The sequence below is a fragment of the Colletotrichum scovillei genome (genome assembly GCF_011075155.1).
Source record: "Colletotrichum scovillei strain TJNH1 chromosome Unknown Contig00011, whole genome shotgun sequence".
Classification (NCBI taxonomy): Eukaryota; Fungi; Ascomycota; class Sordariomycetes; order Glomerellales; family Glomerellaceae; genus Colletotrichum; species Colletotrichum scovillei.
Genome location: NW_023336269.1, coordinates 1,424,391 through 1,438,942, shown reverse-complemented (window position 1 = coordinate 1,438,942; position 14,552 = coordinate 1,424,391). Strand labels below are relative to the sequence as shown.

At 51.7% G+C, this 14,552-nt stretch overlaps 6 protein-coding genes across 6 annotated transcripts; 4 read left to right on the top strand and 2 right to left on the bottom strand.

Annotated features, from left to right (window-relative positions):
- Nucleotides 1-1,286: 1,286 nt before the first annotated feature.
- On the top strand, nucleotides 1,287-2,594 carry HER10_EVM0001832 (uncharacterized protein; the record flags this gene model as incomplete). Its single annotated transcript, XM_035471567.1, has 3 exons — nucleotides 1,287-1,577; nucleotides 1,634-1,956; nucleotides 2,063-2,594. 3 exons carry the CDS (start codon nucleotides 1,287-1,289, stop codon nucleotides 2,592-2,594), a joined length of 1,146 nt encoding a protein of 381 aa, XP_035326566.1.
- A 562-nt stretch (nucleotides 2,595-3,156) lies between these two features.
- Nucleotides 3,157-5,277, top strand: HER10_EVM0007461 (MATE efflux family protein). Its single transcript, XM_035477016.1, has one exon. The coding sequence runs from the start codon at nucleotides 3,498-3,500 to the stop codon at nucleotides 4,941-4,943; it is 1,446 nt and encodes a 481-aa protein (XP_035326994.1). The 5' UTR covers nucleotides 3,157-3,497; the 3' UTR covers nucleotides 4,944-5,277.
- A 79-nt stretch (nucleotides 5,278-5,356) lies between these two features.
- Nucleotides 5,357-7,962, top strand: HER10_EVM0007689 (uncharacterized protein). The gene is made up of 2 exons (XM_035477236.1): nucleotides 5,357-5,876; nucleotides 5,934-7,962. The coding sequence occupies exons 1-2, from the start codon at nucleotides 5,516-5,518 to the stop codon at nucleotides 7,772-7,774; spliced, it is 2,202 nt and encodes a 733-aa protein (XP_035327013.1). The 5' UTR covers nucleotides 5,357-5,515; the 3' UTR covers nucleotides 7,775-7,962.
- A 1,210-nt stretch (nucleotides 7,963-9,172) lies between these two features.
- On the bottom strand, nucleotides 9,173-10,189 carry HER10_EVM0002386 (uncharacterized protein; the record flags this gene model as incomplete). The annotated part of the gene is made up of 2 exons (XM_035472101.1): nucleotides 9,173-9,632; nucleotides 9,705-10,189. The coding sequence occupies 2 exons, from the start codon at nucleotides 10,187-10,189 to the stop codon at nucleotides 9,173-9,175; spliced, it is 945 nt and encodes a 314-aa protein (XP_035326611.1).
- A 419-nt stretch (nucleotides 10,190-10,608) lies between these two features.
- Nucleotides 10,609-11,334, bottom strand: HER10_EVM0010618 (uncharacterized protein; the record flags this gene model as incomplete). Its single annotated transcript, XM_035480071.1, has 1 exon — nucleotides 10,609-11,334. One exon carries the CDS (start codon nucleotides 11,332-11,334, stop codon nucleotides 10,609-10,611), a length of 726 nt encoding a protein of 241 aa, XP_035327242.1.
- A 2,475-nt stretch (nucleotides 11,335-13,809) lies between these two features.
- HER10_EVM0001261 (uncharacterized protein) lies at nucleotides 13,810-14,523 on the top strand (the record flags this gene model as incomplete). Its single annotated transcript, XM_035471016.1, has 1 exon — nucleotides 13,810-14,523. The coding sequence occupies one exon, from the start codon at nucleotides 13,810-13,812 to the stop codon at nucleotides 14,521-14,523; it is 714 nt and encodes a 237-aa protein (XP_035326532.1).
- Nucleotides 14,524-14,552: the final 29 nt, after the last annotated feature.

Here is a 14,552-nt window from a genome sequence, read left to right as displayed (position 1 = left end):
GTGGGTTCGAGCCGGGGTTCCTGCATGCCGGGAGGGGTTCGACCACACGGACTCTACCCGTACCGTTCCCGGAGCTACTTGGCATCACCGGACCCTCCAAACTTTGCAGTCAGATCGATCACATATGGTATCTGCTGGTCAGATTCCGTTGTGGTCATCACTTCGTTAGTCATGGGCTGAAGAATGCCCGGACACCAGGGTTACGCGCCTTTGCTCCCATGTATTCGTCACTTCTCCGTGCGATCCCCCATCACGACTCAGGGTGAGGGAATCGATATCTAAGTTACCTGCGGGTATTGCATTTCGACCCCAAGTGAATTTGGTCCGATTATCCGAGCTTGCCTGCACAGAATGCAACCCGACGTATCGATCGATCTCATAACGATGGTCTGGATGCTTGCATGTGGCTAGGGTTAGGGACTGCTGTCTCCTGCGTGGCGTGTGTCCGTGAACGCTAATTGGGCATTATCAAGTAGGAGAGCAAACTTTGCCAAGTTACGAGCGGAAGCTTACGATATACCTTACCAATTCAAACTTTACGCACTGGAGTCTTGGTACGAACACATGAAGTGCGATGTCTCCAACAGTTCCAACAAAACCTGCCAGGTTAGTCTTATGAACCAGACTCGAGATGAGTTCAATCTAATTGCCCGACATCTCATTTACTCCTTTGACTCCACATCATATGTATCACGAAACTTCTCGTCACATCAGATGTTGTCCCACAGGCAAACTCCGCTTCCATCCTTGCAACGAGTAACAGAACCACAGTCGAAATTTAACCACGCGCACACAGACAGCCTTTCTTGAGAACCTGATGGAGGGAATTTACCTATAAAATGATGCCAAAGGTTGGGTAGGCAGTCTGTCACCCTTCTTTCGCATGGGAGAGGACCTCATCGTAGGGGACCCCCCCGTACTGTATTACCTGTATCTAGCAAGTGCACATACATGTTTAACTCACTGAATACCTGACAGAATTCACACACTAGGATTTTCGGTCCAAGCGACCCTGCTATAGACCCGGTGTTGGTTGCTTTGCTTGACACACGGCACAGAGCTACTGTATAGATCTTCGCAAACTATTCCGGATTCTGGTCAGAACCCCGGGTCGTTGGATCGATGAAGAATTACCCAAACAATGACCATGGGCCCGCCCTCCCCTCGTAGTTCATTGATTACAAAGTTCAAACACTCTGCAACCCCATCAAAGAAACAGTAAAGCAACGACTATGAGGCTCAATTGAATTCCTCTAGCAAAGATCCAGCTGTTGAGCCAGCCAAACATGGTAGTCGGCATTCAACCAGATCCTCCATTTTACGCATTGACGGGAGACGATCAAGCTGCGCTGGTCGTTGTCGCCTCGCTCATCTTCCTCATTTACGCCATCGTCGGAATATCTTTGAAGCTTATAATTCGTCTCAACATCACCTCTTTGAAGAGTCACGATGTAATACTATTAGCCGCGACCGGATTACTTCTCTCCCAGACGGTCTGCATCATCATTGCTTGCAACCATGGACTAGGCCATCATCAAGATGTAGTGGAGCTTTATGATCTCGAGGCATTTCACGAGGTATGTCGTCATACAGCAAGAGCAGAACCAGAGACGAAATTGACCAAAGATCATAGCTCTTCTACGTTTCCTCTTTACTTGCGATTGCGATTGCCGCTAGCACGAAAATTTCACTATGCCTCCTCATCCACTCCATCAATAATCACGGACGACTGAATCTTGCGAACAAGGTACTCTTCGGTGCCATCGTTTCTTGGGGCATCTCGGGAATAATGACGACGACCTTTCAATGCTCCCTACCGCAGCCGTGGCTTGCCACTGCTGGTGAGAAGTGCCCAGGCCGAGAGGGTATTTTCCTCTACAACGGCGTGATGGACATCCTTACGGACGTTTGTTTATGTCTGCTACCCGTCGCTATGATGTGGAAAGTGCAGACTACGTTGAAAAGAAAGGCAATGGTGGTTGCTCTCTTCACCACGCGCATCATCTAAGTTGCTCCGATATTTCACTTCGAAGTTGTATTAATTGACAAATCTTGCGCACAGCATTCCCATAATCACAATTCCGAGACTAATTTACACACATGCCATGGTTACAGACTATGCTGACGCGACATGGCACGCTGTACATCACTTTACCTGGTTGCAAGTCTCACTAGGCATGTCAATACTCACAGCATGCATCCCAAGTCTGAAGGGGGTCATCGACAGCCTCCTCGGGTCTACCTCCGTGGCAGCCATCCAGGCACCTTACCATTTGGCCTCGTCAGGCAGAGACGGCAGTAGGCTTCAACCAACGAGTTTGCCGATCGGCAGCGGGTCCAACACGAGACCGGGGTCTCACCTGGCGAGCGGCGCAGGAGATTCGAGGATCGCGAGGGCTGGTTTGGCTAGAGTACCCGACTGGTCGATCGGTTGCGGGGTCCACGGTTATGCAGAGAAAGTAGATTTCGGTCGCAGTGAGAGTGTGAGGAAATTGACTGAAGATGGAGAGTTTGGGGCGTCTTCTGATGAAAGGCGGAGATCGAACTCACAAGAGGGGTCCATGAAGTCTGCTGAGACTGACTTGCGATTGTAAATTGAGATCATTTGATCATTTGCATGACAAACGAGACCAACTATGTCAATTGAGCTCTGAGGGGAAATCTTCTTGGTCTCGAATCACAGCTCCGTATTTTCGGATAGTTTTCGGAGGGAAAAGGAATTCGTGACTCATCTCATTAGATTTGGAGATGGAATCAGCCATGAGTGAGCTTGGCAGCACAATATCTCACAACTCTATGTTCCTGGCTGTACAAATTCAATTGGATGAGTCAAATATGACCTGCAAGACGCTGAAGAATCTGCGACAAGTCATTCTATTTCATTCGCGTACACGAGCACGGGAACTTTGATGAGAGCGAGTGAGCGAATGAGATCTCACACTGGTAACCCGAGGTGGCGCGATCCTACCTTACATAGTGCTGCGGGTTCGGGGATCCGGAGTAGTGGAGACGGACCCACCAGTTGATCCGCTTAGAGTACGTACAGTATCCGGAGTCGACGGGAGTCGGAATGCATTGCCGGCGTAAAAACTTTCTCTTCTTGTTGCAGTCGCACGGACAGTTGTGTAAGCTGTGTTCCTGACCTTGTCCTTCCCATTTCCATCCCTAATTATCCCTCGCATTCGCGGTGCAGAACGGCCCGATCCCAAGACGCGTTTGACACCAACCAATCCAGACGGAGAAAGTAAAAGAAAAAGAAGACAAAGGCGGGCAACGATCCTGGAAGAACACACAGACTCCCTCTGATGCACCTCAGCTTTGGGCTAATCAAAGCAAACCTTACGGGAACCTAAAATCCTCAGCTGGGCCCCTGGCTGCTACCTTGAAGACTTAATTGAAAACCCAACACCTGCCACCTCACCTTTTCTCCGCCCTACCCTTCCCGTGTCATCTCACACCCTCGTTCTGCGACCGAAAGTAGAGCCGTCCCCCCCGCCATGGACCCCCGCGACCGAGACGACCGCACCGGCGAGACCACGCCGCTGCTGTCGGATCAGCCGCACCACAAGCCGGACATTGAACCGGCGGGTAGCGGTGGTTGGCTGTCGGAAGCATGGCTCCTCTGTCGGTACTCATTACCGCTCATCGCCACCTATTTGTTACAGTACTCATTCACCGTCATCACGACATTCGTGGCTGGCCACCTCAGCGCCGATGACCTCGCCGCCGCTAGCATTGGTCTGACGACCATGAACATCATCGGCCTAGCTATCTACGAAGGCATGGCTACGGCCCTCGATACCCTCTGCGCCCAGGCCCACGGCTCTGGTCGCCTTACCGCTGTCGGCCTTCATGTCCAACGCATGCTCATTCTCATGGCCCTCGCTACCGTCCCCATTGGGCTCTTCTGGGTCTTTTCGCCATCGGTTCTCTCTCTGTTCGTCAAGCAGCACCACTTGGCCCTCAAGGCCGGCACGTTCCTGCGTGTCAGTCTGATCGGTATGCCCGGCTACGCCGGCTTCGAAGCCCTCAAGAGGTTCCTCCAGGCCCAGGGCGACTTCAAGAGCGCCATGGTCGTCCTCATCATCTGCGCTCCCATCAACGCCCTCCTCAGCTGGCTGTTCGCTTTCAAGTTGAACATGGGTCTGGAAGGCGCTGCCCTGGGCCAGGCGCTGGCCAACGACCTGCGTCCCGTCCTTCTGCTCATCTATATCGTCGTCTGGGGCCAGTGGTCGCACCAGTGCTGGGGTGGATTCTCTCGCAAGGCCTTCACTGAGTGGAGCGTGCCGGTGCGACTCTCCATTGCCGGATCGGCTGTCAACCTGGGCGAGTGGGCTGCCTTTGAGATCTTGACGCTCAGCACATCCTACCTGAGCACCGAGCATCTTGCCGCACAAACTATCTTGACGACCATCTCCGTCGTCATGTGGCACATTCCCTTCTCAATCTCGGTTGCCATCAGCACCCGTATCGGACACCTCATCGGCGGCGGGCTCGTAGCGACCGCTCGGCGAGCTACGACCGTATACGCCATCGTCTTTACCGTCGTCGGTATCCTGGATGCCATTCTAATCTTCCTATTCCGCCACCAGCTCGCCCTTGTATTCTCCGAGGACGCCGAGGTCCAAAGGCTCACGTCCGATTCTATGCTTGCGGTCGCGGCTTTCCAGCTCATCGACTCCATCATCAGCGGATGTAACGGCGTGCTGCGGGGTCTTGGCCGGCAGGCGGTCGCGGCTTTTGTCGTGTTTGCCGTGAACTATCTGGCTGCAGTACCCCTCGCGGTCTGGCTCGAGCTGGGATCACCAGGCCTAGAGCTGGATGGTGCCTGGATAGGCCTCGGTGGCGGCATGGTTGTCATCGCCATCATTGAGTGCATTTACATGAAGGTGATCCGATGGCAAGACTGTGTCGAAAGTGTGAGAGATAGAGAAGGCATGTAATGGATTCATTCCAATTCAACAAAAAGCGGACTAGCATACAGATACCATAGACAAGTTAACTAGACTTTATTATTCTCACGACACTTCAGTCCCTCCGACTGGAACGAAACTTCATCTTGGCGGCACCGTTGTCCCTAGTTCCCTCTTGAATGTGCCGCTAAAGAACACTATTTAGGTGACGTATGCAGTGTGACAGCATTTGACATATGGAGGTGTTGAGACGGAGTCGCGTGAAGGAGAAACCACCTAGCGAGGACCACCTCAGCCCCTTTTCAGTGGGGCTTCGCCTTATGTCAGCGAGAGTCCATGAGGACAGTGCGATGCACAGTCTTCACACCCAACCATGGGCATGTCGAATGGACGATTTGCACCTTCACTTCACGTCTGCAACCATCCCCATCCTGAAAGCACAACCTCAAACAGCAACCTGCCGGCTTGCTCCATCCCGACAACAAATTCACTCAGGACTTCTGATCAATATCAAAGTCTGGTGACCACTGCCGCCGTTTAAGGCTGCCTAGCCCATCTCGCATCGCCACTAAATGGCGGTACGTCGACGTTGAGAATACACGATGTCCGGCACCGGGGTCCAAGCCCATCCCAATGCTGCTCAGGAGCGGCCGCCTTGTACGGTGTGCTTCGATCTCGGCAAGGCGCATTTGCTTGAATCGGGCGACTCCAGGGGATTTTCCTGCGATCTCAGGAGCATTATTAAGGCCGGCAAGAAAGGATGTCAAATATGTTACGCCATCAAAGTTGCCATCTTTTGGGCCAATAATGTCAACGTTCCCAAGAAGAGGCTGATGCTTGATGATTCATACGCCATCATTTACCTGTTTGAGACTATCTCTGTCCAATCAACTGTCAAATATCGGAACTCCGCGAACAATGTCGTTGTCGTGAAGGGCCTAGTCGATTTGTTCACGACACCAGGTGAGAAAGTGATGAACCTTGAGGGGGCTTTGGGGATGGATATTGACATACTCGCAGGCAAGCCGCTGCCGTGGAAGTCTATCGGAATCTCTAATGAGATTCCTCTCAAACTACACTCTAAACATCGGCAGAACACGATCCGTGGATGGGTCGATGAATGCAACGCAACACACGAGGCATGCGGCACGAGGATGTACCCGTCTGAGCCCGGTCTTGCTCCTCGGCGGTTCCTGGATCTTGGTAAATGCCCGCGGAATGGTATCAAAGTGGTCAACTCTTGTTCAGTCTCCGGGCCCTACATCACCGTCGTCCACGGCTACACCGGTCCGTTACCGGCTCCTTCATCGTTGACAACCTCGGAAAACTTCAACCAGCGCCAAATGTGCTTGCAGTGGTGGCAACTACCTGTGGCCCTGCAAGAAACCATGACGATCGCTAGCGAATTGGGTATCCAATATGCTTGGGTCCAAGATTTCTGCGTCATTCAAGACATCGAAGAAGACGTAAACTGGCACTTGGCTCGAGAGGATATCATCTTTGGACGGTCATACCTCACTATCGCCTTGACAAGCGTGGAAGATCTCAGGCTGAGCAGTTTCGGCCCCGAGCGACAGAGCAGCATAGCCAGCGTCGAAAAGAACAGTATAGCCAGCGTCGAAAACGCGGGTAAATCCCTTGCCATCCAAGTCAGTAAATTTGGCCGCAAACACTATATTTATGCTCGGCAGAGTATGCATTGGTATCACGCGGCATTCGCCAACAAGACCTTGCTACGGCCCATGGATGATGACGAAGAATCAAATGCGTTTGAAGAACACCATGGACTCTTCCAGCATGCCCCTGCTTTTCAGCGCCTTTTGCTGTCTCGCAGGGTGCTTTATCTGCATAAGTCAGAGCTAGTGTGGGACTGCCTTGAACGACCCAGATGCGAGTGCGATAACCCAATGTACTTTGGGCAAGGACAAAAGTTTGTACAGAACATCCTGAAGAAACCCACCTGGATCTCGCGCGGGGCCGTCGGGTCGGGGGGCGCCGTCGGGTCTCCCGACTATGTGCTCAGGCTTTATAAAACCCTAACGCCGACCGACCCCGAAGAGAGGCTGGCAGTTGTCGCCGGCCTCTTTCGACACATCCTTCGCCTCAATGGAAGATCCCACTTCGCCGGCATCGCAGTAGACACACCTGAACAGCTGTCGCTTGACCTTCTATGGACCACCCTGCCGCCTGGGAGGGCGCAACCAAACCAGCTTGACCAAGATTCAACATCTATCCCAGACGCATATCGACATCACACCAATCGCATCCCGTCATGGTCCTGGGCATCCATGGTTCTGAGCAAGGGGACCACCTTTGGAGGAGCCTCGAGTCTATCGCCAGGCTACACATTCGACTCCTTCTATCGCAGTATGTCATTCGGCTCAGTGGAGATGTTCTACGACAAGTTGCCTGGATCCGACGATAGTCTGCTAGCCACCAACTACCGCATAAAAGCCAAAGCGGCGATTCTACCGGTCACTGCCGTGCCACCGATGGGCAGAAGGCCCCGAATCCCACACCTGTTTAGCTGTTACGACGGTGATCCCTTACATTGCGATTCTCACATGATCTTCCGGTTTCTGCCGGATTGCGCGAGGCTTCGCGGTTCGTTCCAAGCCAGTGAGGGGTTCAAATGCTACATTATGCTGCTAGGCGTCATGACGCCAGTTGGGCATGAGCTGGAGGGACCAGTCGAGCAGTCGTGTACCTGCGCACATACTGAATACCACATGCAAGTAGGCCTGGTCTTGCGAGAATCGCCGCGGAATGAGGGTGCATTCGAGCGGATTGGGACGTTTGCAGTGCCGGAAAGTCGCGGCATGTTTTCGAGGGTCGTGCCGCGTGACTTGATCCTAGTCTGATGCAGAATAGATGGCTTTTCAGTTGGTAGGGGTCTTTTTTTTTGTAGGCCAAGGTTGGTATAGATCAATCCCAATCTTCTTCAAGATGACTAAGGTAGACAATCTCGACGATTGTTTCCTTCATGGATAGTAGGACGACTTCCTAAGATGCTAGATATGCTGGTAGTCGAAGGTCGTCGGAAGTGGGGCAAAGCCCGGCCATGAACTGGCACGTCCGGCTCTCTGATGGAAGTGATAGAAAGCATGCAACAATGCAAACATTGATAGGCGTTTGAGTTCTTTCAACTTATCTCAAGTATTGATGATTGAGGTTTCCGTTATGCCTTTGAGCACTTGACACGAGGCACAGAGTTACGATTTGATGCGCATTCAGAGCCTAACCAAGCCCTCTCCATCCATCTGCTAGTACCTTAGCTGCCAGTACGTACTGCCAACTGCTGGACAGTCACAACACCAAAAAAGAGGATGCCGCAAGCGAGAAGTGAAGTATCTCAAAATGCAAAAGAAGAGACGCGATCGGTGGGACTCGAACCCACAGCCTTCCGATGATCTTTTACTCGTAAAAGTCGGACGCTCTGACCAAATTGAGCTACGAAAGCAACCGCTGTTGGATGACGATTCCCGCTCAGATTGGGGCTTAGGTATTGTTTGCTGTAGACCGGTGGAGCAGCCCCTCCAATGGGTCCATGTCCGTCCCGGTCAAGTCCGTCAGCCGAGGAGCCGGCGTCTTTGTTCGTTCTGCTGTTGACTCATCTTTCCAGGTGACACCAGAGTTTGGGTGTGAGTAATTCCGTTGCTATTGTTGTTATTGTCAATGACTCTATGAGACGTCAGCATAGTCTTTTGTCAACCAACCTCGTTGCTTGGAACACGGCGAAAGTGGCAAGTTGTTAGCTCGTTTGTTTGTGGGTTGGAAATCCTCCCTTGCAGAAGCTTGCAGAAAACTAGCATCCATGAATTCAGTTACGAGCCAGGAAGACCAGCAACAACCACTTGGATCGATAGCTCAGTGGTAGAGCGAGAGATTGCAGTTTCTCAGCTGTAAGTATCTCTAGGCCCCGCGTTCGAATCGCGGTCGGTCCTTGGATTCCCTTTTGTCATTTGCTGCAGACTGGCAGTGAGCAGAAGTGAGAGAGTTTGCTACGTTTTTGTTGTGTGCGTCTCCGCAAAGGGATGGGACTCGCTTCGCGTGCATTTTGGGGTTGTCCACTTAGAGTTGAGCTAGGAGGGTCCACCGATTATGTAAATGACTCGGCCGGACCTCTCGACTAGAACTATTTCGTAGGGCGGAGCGGAATCGGTCTTCATAATTGTACTTCGATCCAAGTATGTAATGTGATTAATGTATGCAGGTTCATGAGAAAGAAAGCATTTGTGGGACCGGCGGATTTGTTAATATCAAAGAGGCACCATGAGAGCGGCACCCGCCATTACCGCAACTCCCCAGACAGCCATCATAACACTATTAACCATAGATGAGCCGGCGGCCCTGGAGGGAACTTCAGAGCTGGGCGTCTCATTCGGGCCCGTGGACGAAGTCTCTCCAGAACCAGCAGCCGAGGTCTGAACTACATCCCCAGAAGGGTCCCTATTCACAAGCGTGATTGCAGGGGTGATCAACGCGCCAACGTAGCTCGTGCTGTCCTTTGCCTCGATCGTCACTGTCTTCGGTTGCAAAGAGACAACTGAGCCCTTAATCGATATGGAGCTGCCTGTGACGACTCTCCCGTGGAAAGTGAACGTGCGATCTACTACTTCCACATCATTCACATTGTACAATTTGCAACCTGTAGACGCCGTGTAGGCCTCTCTGGCGGTCGAAGAGTAGCAGTTCCCATACAATCCTGCAGTATAACCACTAAGAAATCAAGAATACATCATCAGACCTTTTCGAGAAGGAGAGCCAACTTCAAAAGGGTGCTGAACTTACCTCGGACAACACGCGATTACAGTCTCCGAAGGCTCCATCGCAGACATAAACAAATCCGCCCTCAACTCAAACGTGGAGTTGATCTCCGACGCAACAGACGTGCGCGTCCCGGCGTCGAAGGTCAACGTCGGGTCGTCAAAGACGCCGCTCAACGAATGCGATGATGTCTCGTCGCGGATGCCGTAGCCTGCGGTAACCCACCCGGAGGGACACTGACTGCCCGGGGAGAAGTGGAAGAGGAACCGCTCAGTAGAGGTCTGGCGTGCGTGGTATTCTGAGTTCATGGCATCGCCGGAGGGGATGCAGTCGTCGTATGGGTCGCGGTCAACTTCGCAGGTTTGTTGCCAGTATGCCACGCCCGGGTCAAATTTGCGAGCTAGCGCCGGGGTTGGGGTCGAGGTTGCGCATGATGCTGGGGCTGTCCATATTGTCGTTAGAGGTCCCAGGTTGAGGAGCGTTGTCCCGGAAAGAGTAGGTGTTGGCATGGTGAAGGTGAGTGAGAATTGGATAAGTGACCATGATCTTGAATTGGGACTGTCATGGTGCAAAAATTGAGGGAATCGCGGAATCTTAGGTGGTTTTCATGTTGTTGCCTGGATAAGAATCTAACCTGATGGTTGATATCAGCTCCGGCGCAGCCCAATCATCACGCAATGTTACCCCGTGTTATAAGATCCTTGAGAAAATGGACAGCTTTGATTGCTGGAATCTGCCGATGCAACCGCAATCTTGAACAATGATACCTGGATCTCACGCCAAGGGGACTTTGGTAAGTGCTATTTGACATGGGTCACATGAAGGATCAACATGAAGCGAATTTAAGCTTAAAAGGTTGACAAATGTCTGATATTAAATAGCAGCATCAACTTGACCAAGGTTCCATCACTCACTTGGCAAGTGAATCTCAATCGCTGCAACCGATCTCAATACCCTTGGAAAACAGCTTGCCTCCAACAGGAATGAATCCAGCAAGAGCACCAGCAATGCTCCCAACCCAACCGCATCCACCGCTCTCCGAGTTGGCAGTAGCAGAGAACTCAATAATCAAGTCATCAGGCTGCAGCTGACCGTCAATGTACGCCGTGACCCGCAGCGACGACGGCACCTTGTGGCCCCAAGTATGGTTCATGCACTGCGCCAACCCGGGCGAGTTCTCCCTGCGGCAGGCGTACTGACAATTTCTCGAACTCTGAGGACCACACGCCGCGTCGGGCGTGTACCCGACGCTTTCCATCCACGTCAGTCCCCGGCAGCCGTTGAAGACCTCGTACCCGTACGGGTCCGAGACTCTGCTGAGAACCTCCCACATGGACTGGACGAGGCCGTCACGCATCTCGTTGCCCTCAAGGCCTGGCGTTTTGCCCCAGGCGCCGTTCATCTTGACCCGCACCGTCACGTCCGGGTCGTAGTCGTCGGCGTGCGTGCACTCGTTGGTCTGGGCGCCGGCGGAGCGGTCCGTCATGATGGCTCTGGTGTTGCCGGTCTCTCCGTAGATGGTTTGCCATGTTACGGCGAAAAGGTCGAGGTTGCCGACGTCGATCATCCTGTCGCTGAATCGCACTTCCATCTGGACCGCTGCCGAGGCCTGGCTGGCCAGAGTGGCGAGGAGGAGTGCACCGATCGTCTTCATCTTGGTTCTTGCACTGAATTTCAGGGCATGATGTCAGCTTCAACGTTCTGGAAAATCAATATTGTTGTATTTGGGGCTTACAGGAAACTGCAGTAAAGAGATCAGAGAATATATCGATCACACGACTTTAGCGATGGCTCATAAGGATATCTGGGGATAGCCTGCAAGTTCTGAACCAAAAGATGGGCTTGAAGCCCCTATTATACTTAGACTCACATCCATTTCATCGAGTGGCTCCATCCATCTCACAATAATCCGAAGCCTGCCTAGTTATTGAACTCAATCTGCCATGCTCCAGATATCCTACTCGAAAAAGGGAATGCAGTGTGATCGCCTGATAGGCAAATACCCATAACCCCCATGAGTCTTCCGTCTACAAGCGCCTCCTGGCAAGCTGATTGGAAGCAATTAAAGCGTGCCCGACAAAAGTGCTCCCGATTTTCTCGTTACCAACTTTGAAGCTACCCAAAAAGGTGCCCCCCGGGCCACAGCATGGGAATTGCGCACCTTGAGAAATAAGGACTTTACGGCACATGCATGCCACGTTTCTGACATGTCAAATCCCATCGGCTTAAGATACCAGGAATGAAAGGACCCTCTCCACGTTGGAACCAGGGGCGTAGCTGGGGAGCATCCCGTAAAGGAAGTCTGGAGTTGCATTGACGTACAAAATTGGGAAGTCTCCCCCATTTAAACCACTATTCACGATCCAACTGGCAGGAGGCTCAATTCAAAAGTTCCCCCTGACAGGTTGGCCAAGAATATCGAGGGCATGCGCGTTTCAGTTGTTCAAATCAGCACCCTCCAGATCAGGCATCTCGAGTCATGAAAAGAAGCAGGTGGTGAGCAGGTTTGCTAAGAGCTTCTTCGTTGTTTCTTTTGCACAGCACTACTGCAGTACGATGGATACTCAAACGACATAGAGTTCATATTCACAATTGCTCGCTGAAAACTAAGAGCATTTCTCAAGGTCCAAGTCTTATACACAGACTTCATCGTCACAAGGCAAGCAAAAAGTGACGTTCCAACGTATGGCGAGACTGCAGACTTCAAGCTCCTCCTCCAACGAATTCACATTGTCGTGATGCCCATGAGCAGCCCCTTATTAAAATGTCAATCTTCAACCGTCACACGGACCTCCGGCCGCATTTCCAGAAATGTGCTGCCCACCACATGCAACTGTGGGCACCTCGTCCCATTTCTCACCTAATATTTACGCTTATCCGCTTAGATCCGTTTCTGAAGTGGTCTTATAAGAAACTAGACCCAGTTTCCATCGTGGCATTCCGATCCAAGTCCTCGCCCACTCGGGAACTCGGTCTTGGTATGCCCAACTACCCGCAAGGGTTGAGGGTCTGCGAGTCATTCCGAGCTCCATAGGGCTGACTCGTGTAACCACGGCGGCGAGATCCGATGCGATGTTGGTTTAAGTGGAAGGTGATTATAATCCATAGGTTCCTCTCTAAGTTAGTTGAAATGTATGTTGCTGTAGCCAAGCCGGTGCGCATCACAGTACCTAGTTTGCAGGTCAGTGCTTCTTCCATCAATTTCCCTTTTCTACTACTAAAGCAATGGTGACTACAACCGATGGTGTTATTATCAGTGGTCTTTCCTCAGGTCTTCCACATATGCCCTGAAGAGAAGCACGCGGTGATCCTAGTGCTAGTGGTCCTCAGAAAGAGGTCACTCGTGTATAAGGCAGTATCAATATATATCATCCATTTGCCACGATAAAATAGATGAAGCTTGGTCTTCAAAGGGCCAAAGTCATTTGCCTTATGAGTGTCGAGCAAAACAGACCCTTTTAAAGGGTTAGCGCTCACTCTGCAACCTTCGTAGGATGCCAAGTCATTGTATTTCCGTTAGTGATACTTGGATAATCTATGATGAACGCCTCCTCATAATTCTAGTACCAGTAGATTTCCGCATGGAGACTTTTACGTCTCTGAGTGACACATCCACTTCAAAAACCCTAGGTACTGGCTCGATGATCCTAGATACTTCATGATTCTAAACATCCTGACTTTCTGACAATGGGGGCGTTTAGTCGACCACTCATCACTAGAACTTAGGAATTGGGCGTGTAGAAGTGATTTGCATGGTTTTTCTCTATCTATGTTTCAATGTCGTCTTTGTATTCATTGCATTCCGAATTTCTGCCTAGGTCCAGGTATTCGTAGAACACGTTGGCAGCTGAAAGGGGCGTGAACTTTTTACTCTCGTGTGGCTTGGGTGGGCGCGCTTGATTGACAATTTGACTTTCAGTATGTAACGGCGAGGAGTCATCAATCAAGGAAACATCTTTCTCCGGAAGGTGTACCTTTCTGATGTTGTGGTCTTTCACATGGCTCCAGGTTCTCTCCTTCTGTGTATATGTTCAGGCCCAAGGAAGGAAGGAACAACAAGACAGCAAATTGTGATCTTGAATGAAGGAAAGCCACGTCGAAACAAGAATCAGTCCCACAACTCCAAATAATGGCTCCCGCAAAGAAGAAGCCCAGCAAAAAACAGCCATCCTTCGATCCTCTCGATACCGATGACCCCAGTCTGCCCGTCTTCTTCCACATGCCCCAAGAGAAGTGGCCATGGCACCAATTCTGTCAATGGTATCCATCCGTCTTCACCGTGTCGAAGCAAGAGATCTCCGCCCTCTGCGGCCGCGAAGTCGACCCCGCCGACCCGTACGGAAGCATCACCGTCACCTGCGCGGAACAATTCATGATGTACTGCAAGGCAGCCTACTTTGGCGACACGGAGCGGCAGGCGCGTATCATGCAGGAGAAGGATCCCAAGGAGCAGAAGAAGCTCGGCAAAGGCACCGTGGGCTTCAGCGACGCGATGTGGGATGAGGTCAAGAGCAAGGTCGTGGAGATGGGCAGCATTGCCAAGTTTGGGCAGAATCCGCATCTCAAGGCGATCTTGATGTCAACGGGGGAAAGGCTGTTGGTCGAGGCATCGAGGACTGATCGCATATGGGGCATCGGGTTCAAGGCGGATGAGGCTATGGTGAACCAGGCGAATTGGGGCGAGAATCGCTTGGGCAAGGCGCTCATGGAGGCGAGGAGATTCCTGAGAGAAGAGGAAGCTCAAGAGAGAATGGGAACGAAGTCAAAGAGCGAAGAAGACGTGGAAGAAGAAGAGACGACCCAGGGTATGGCTCACGCCCAGTACCTTCCCCGACAACATTGACAAAGTCTACACACAACTATCTCTGGCTC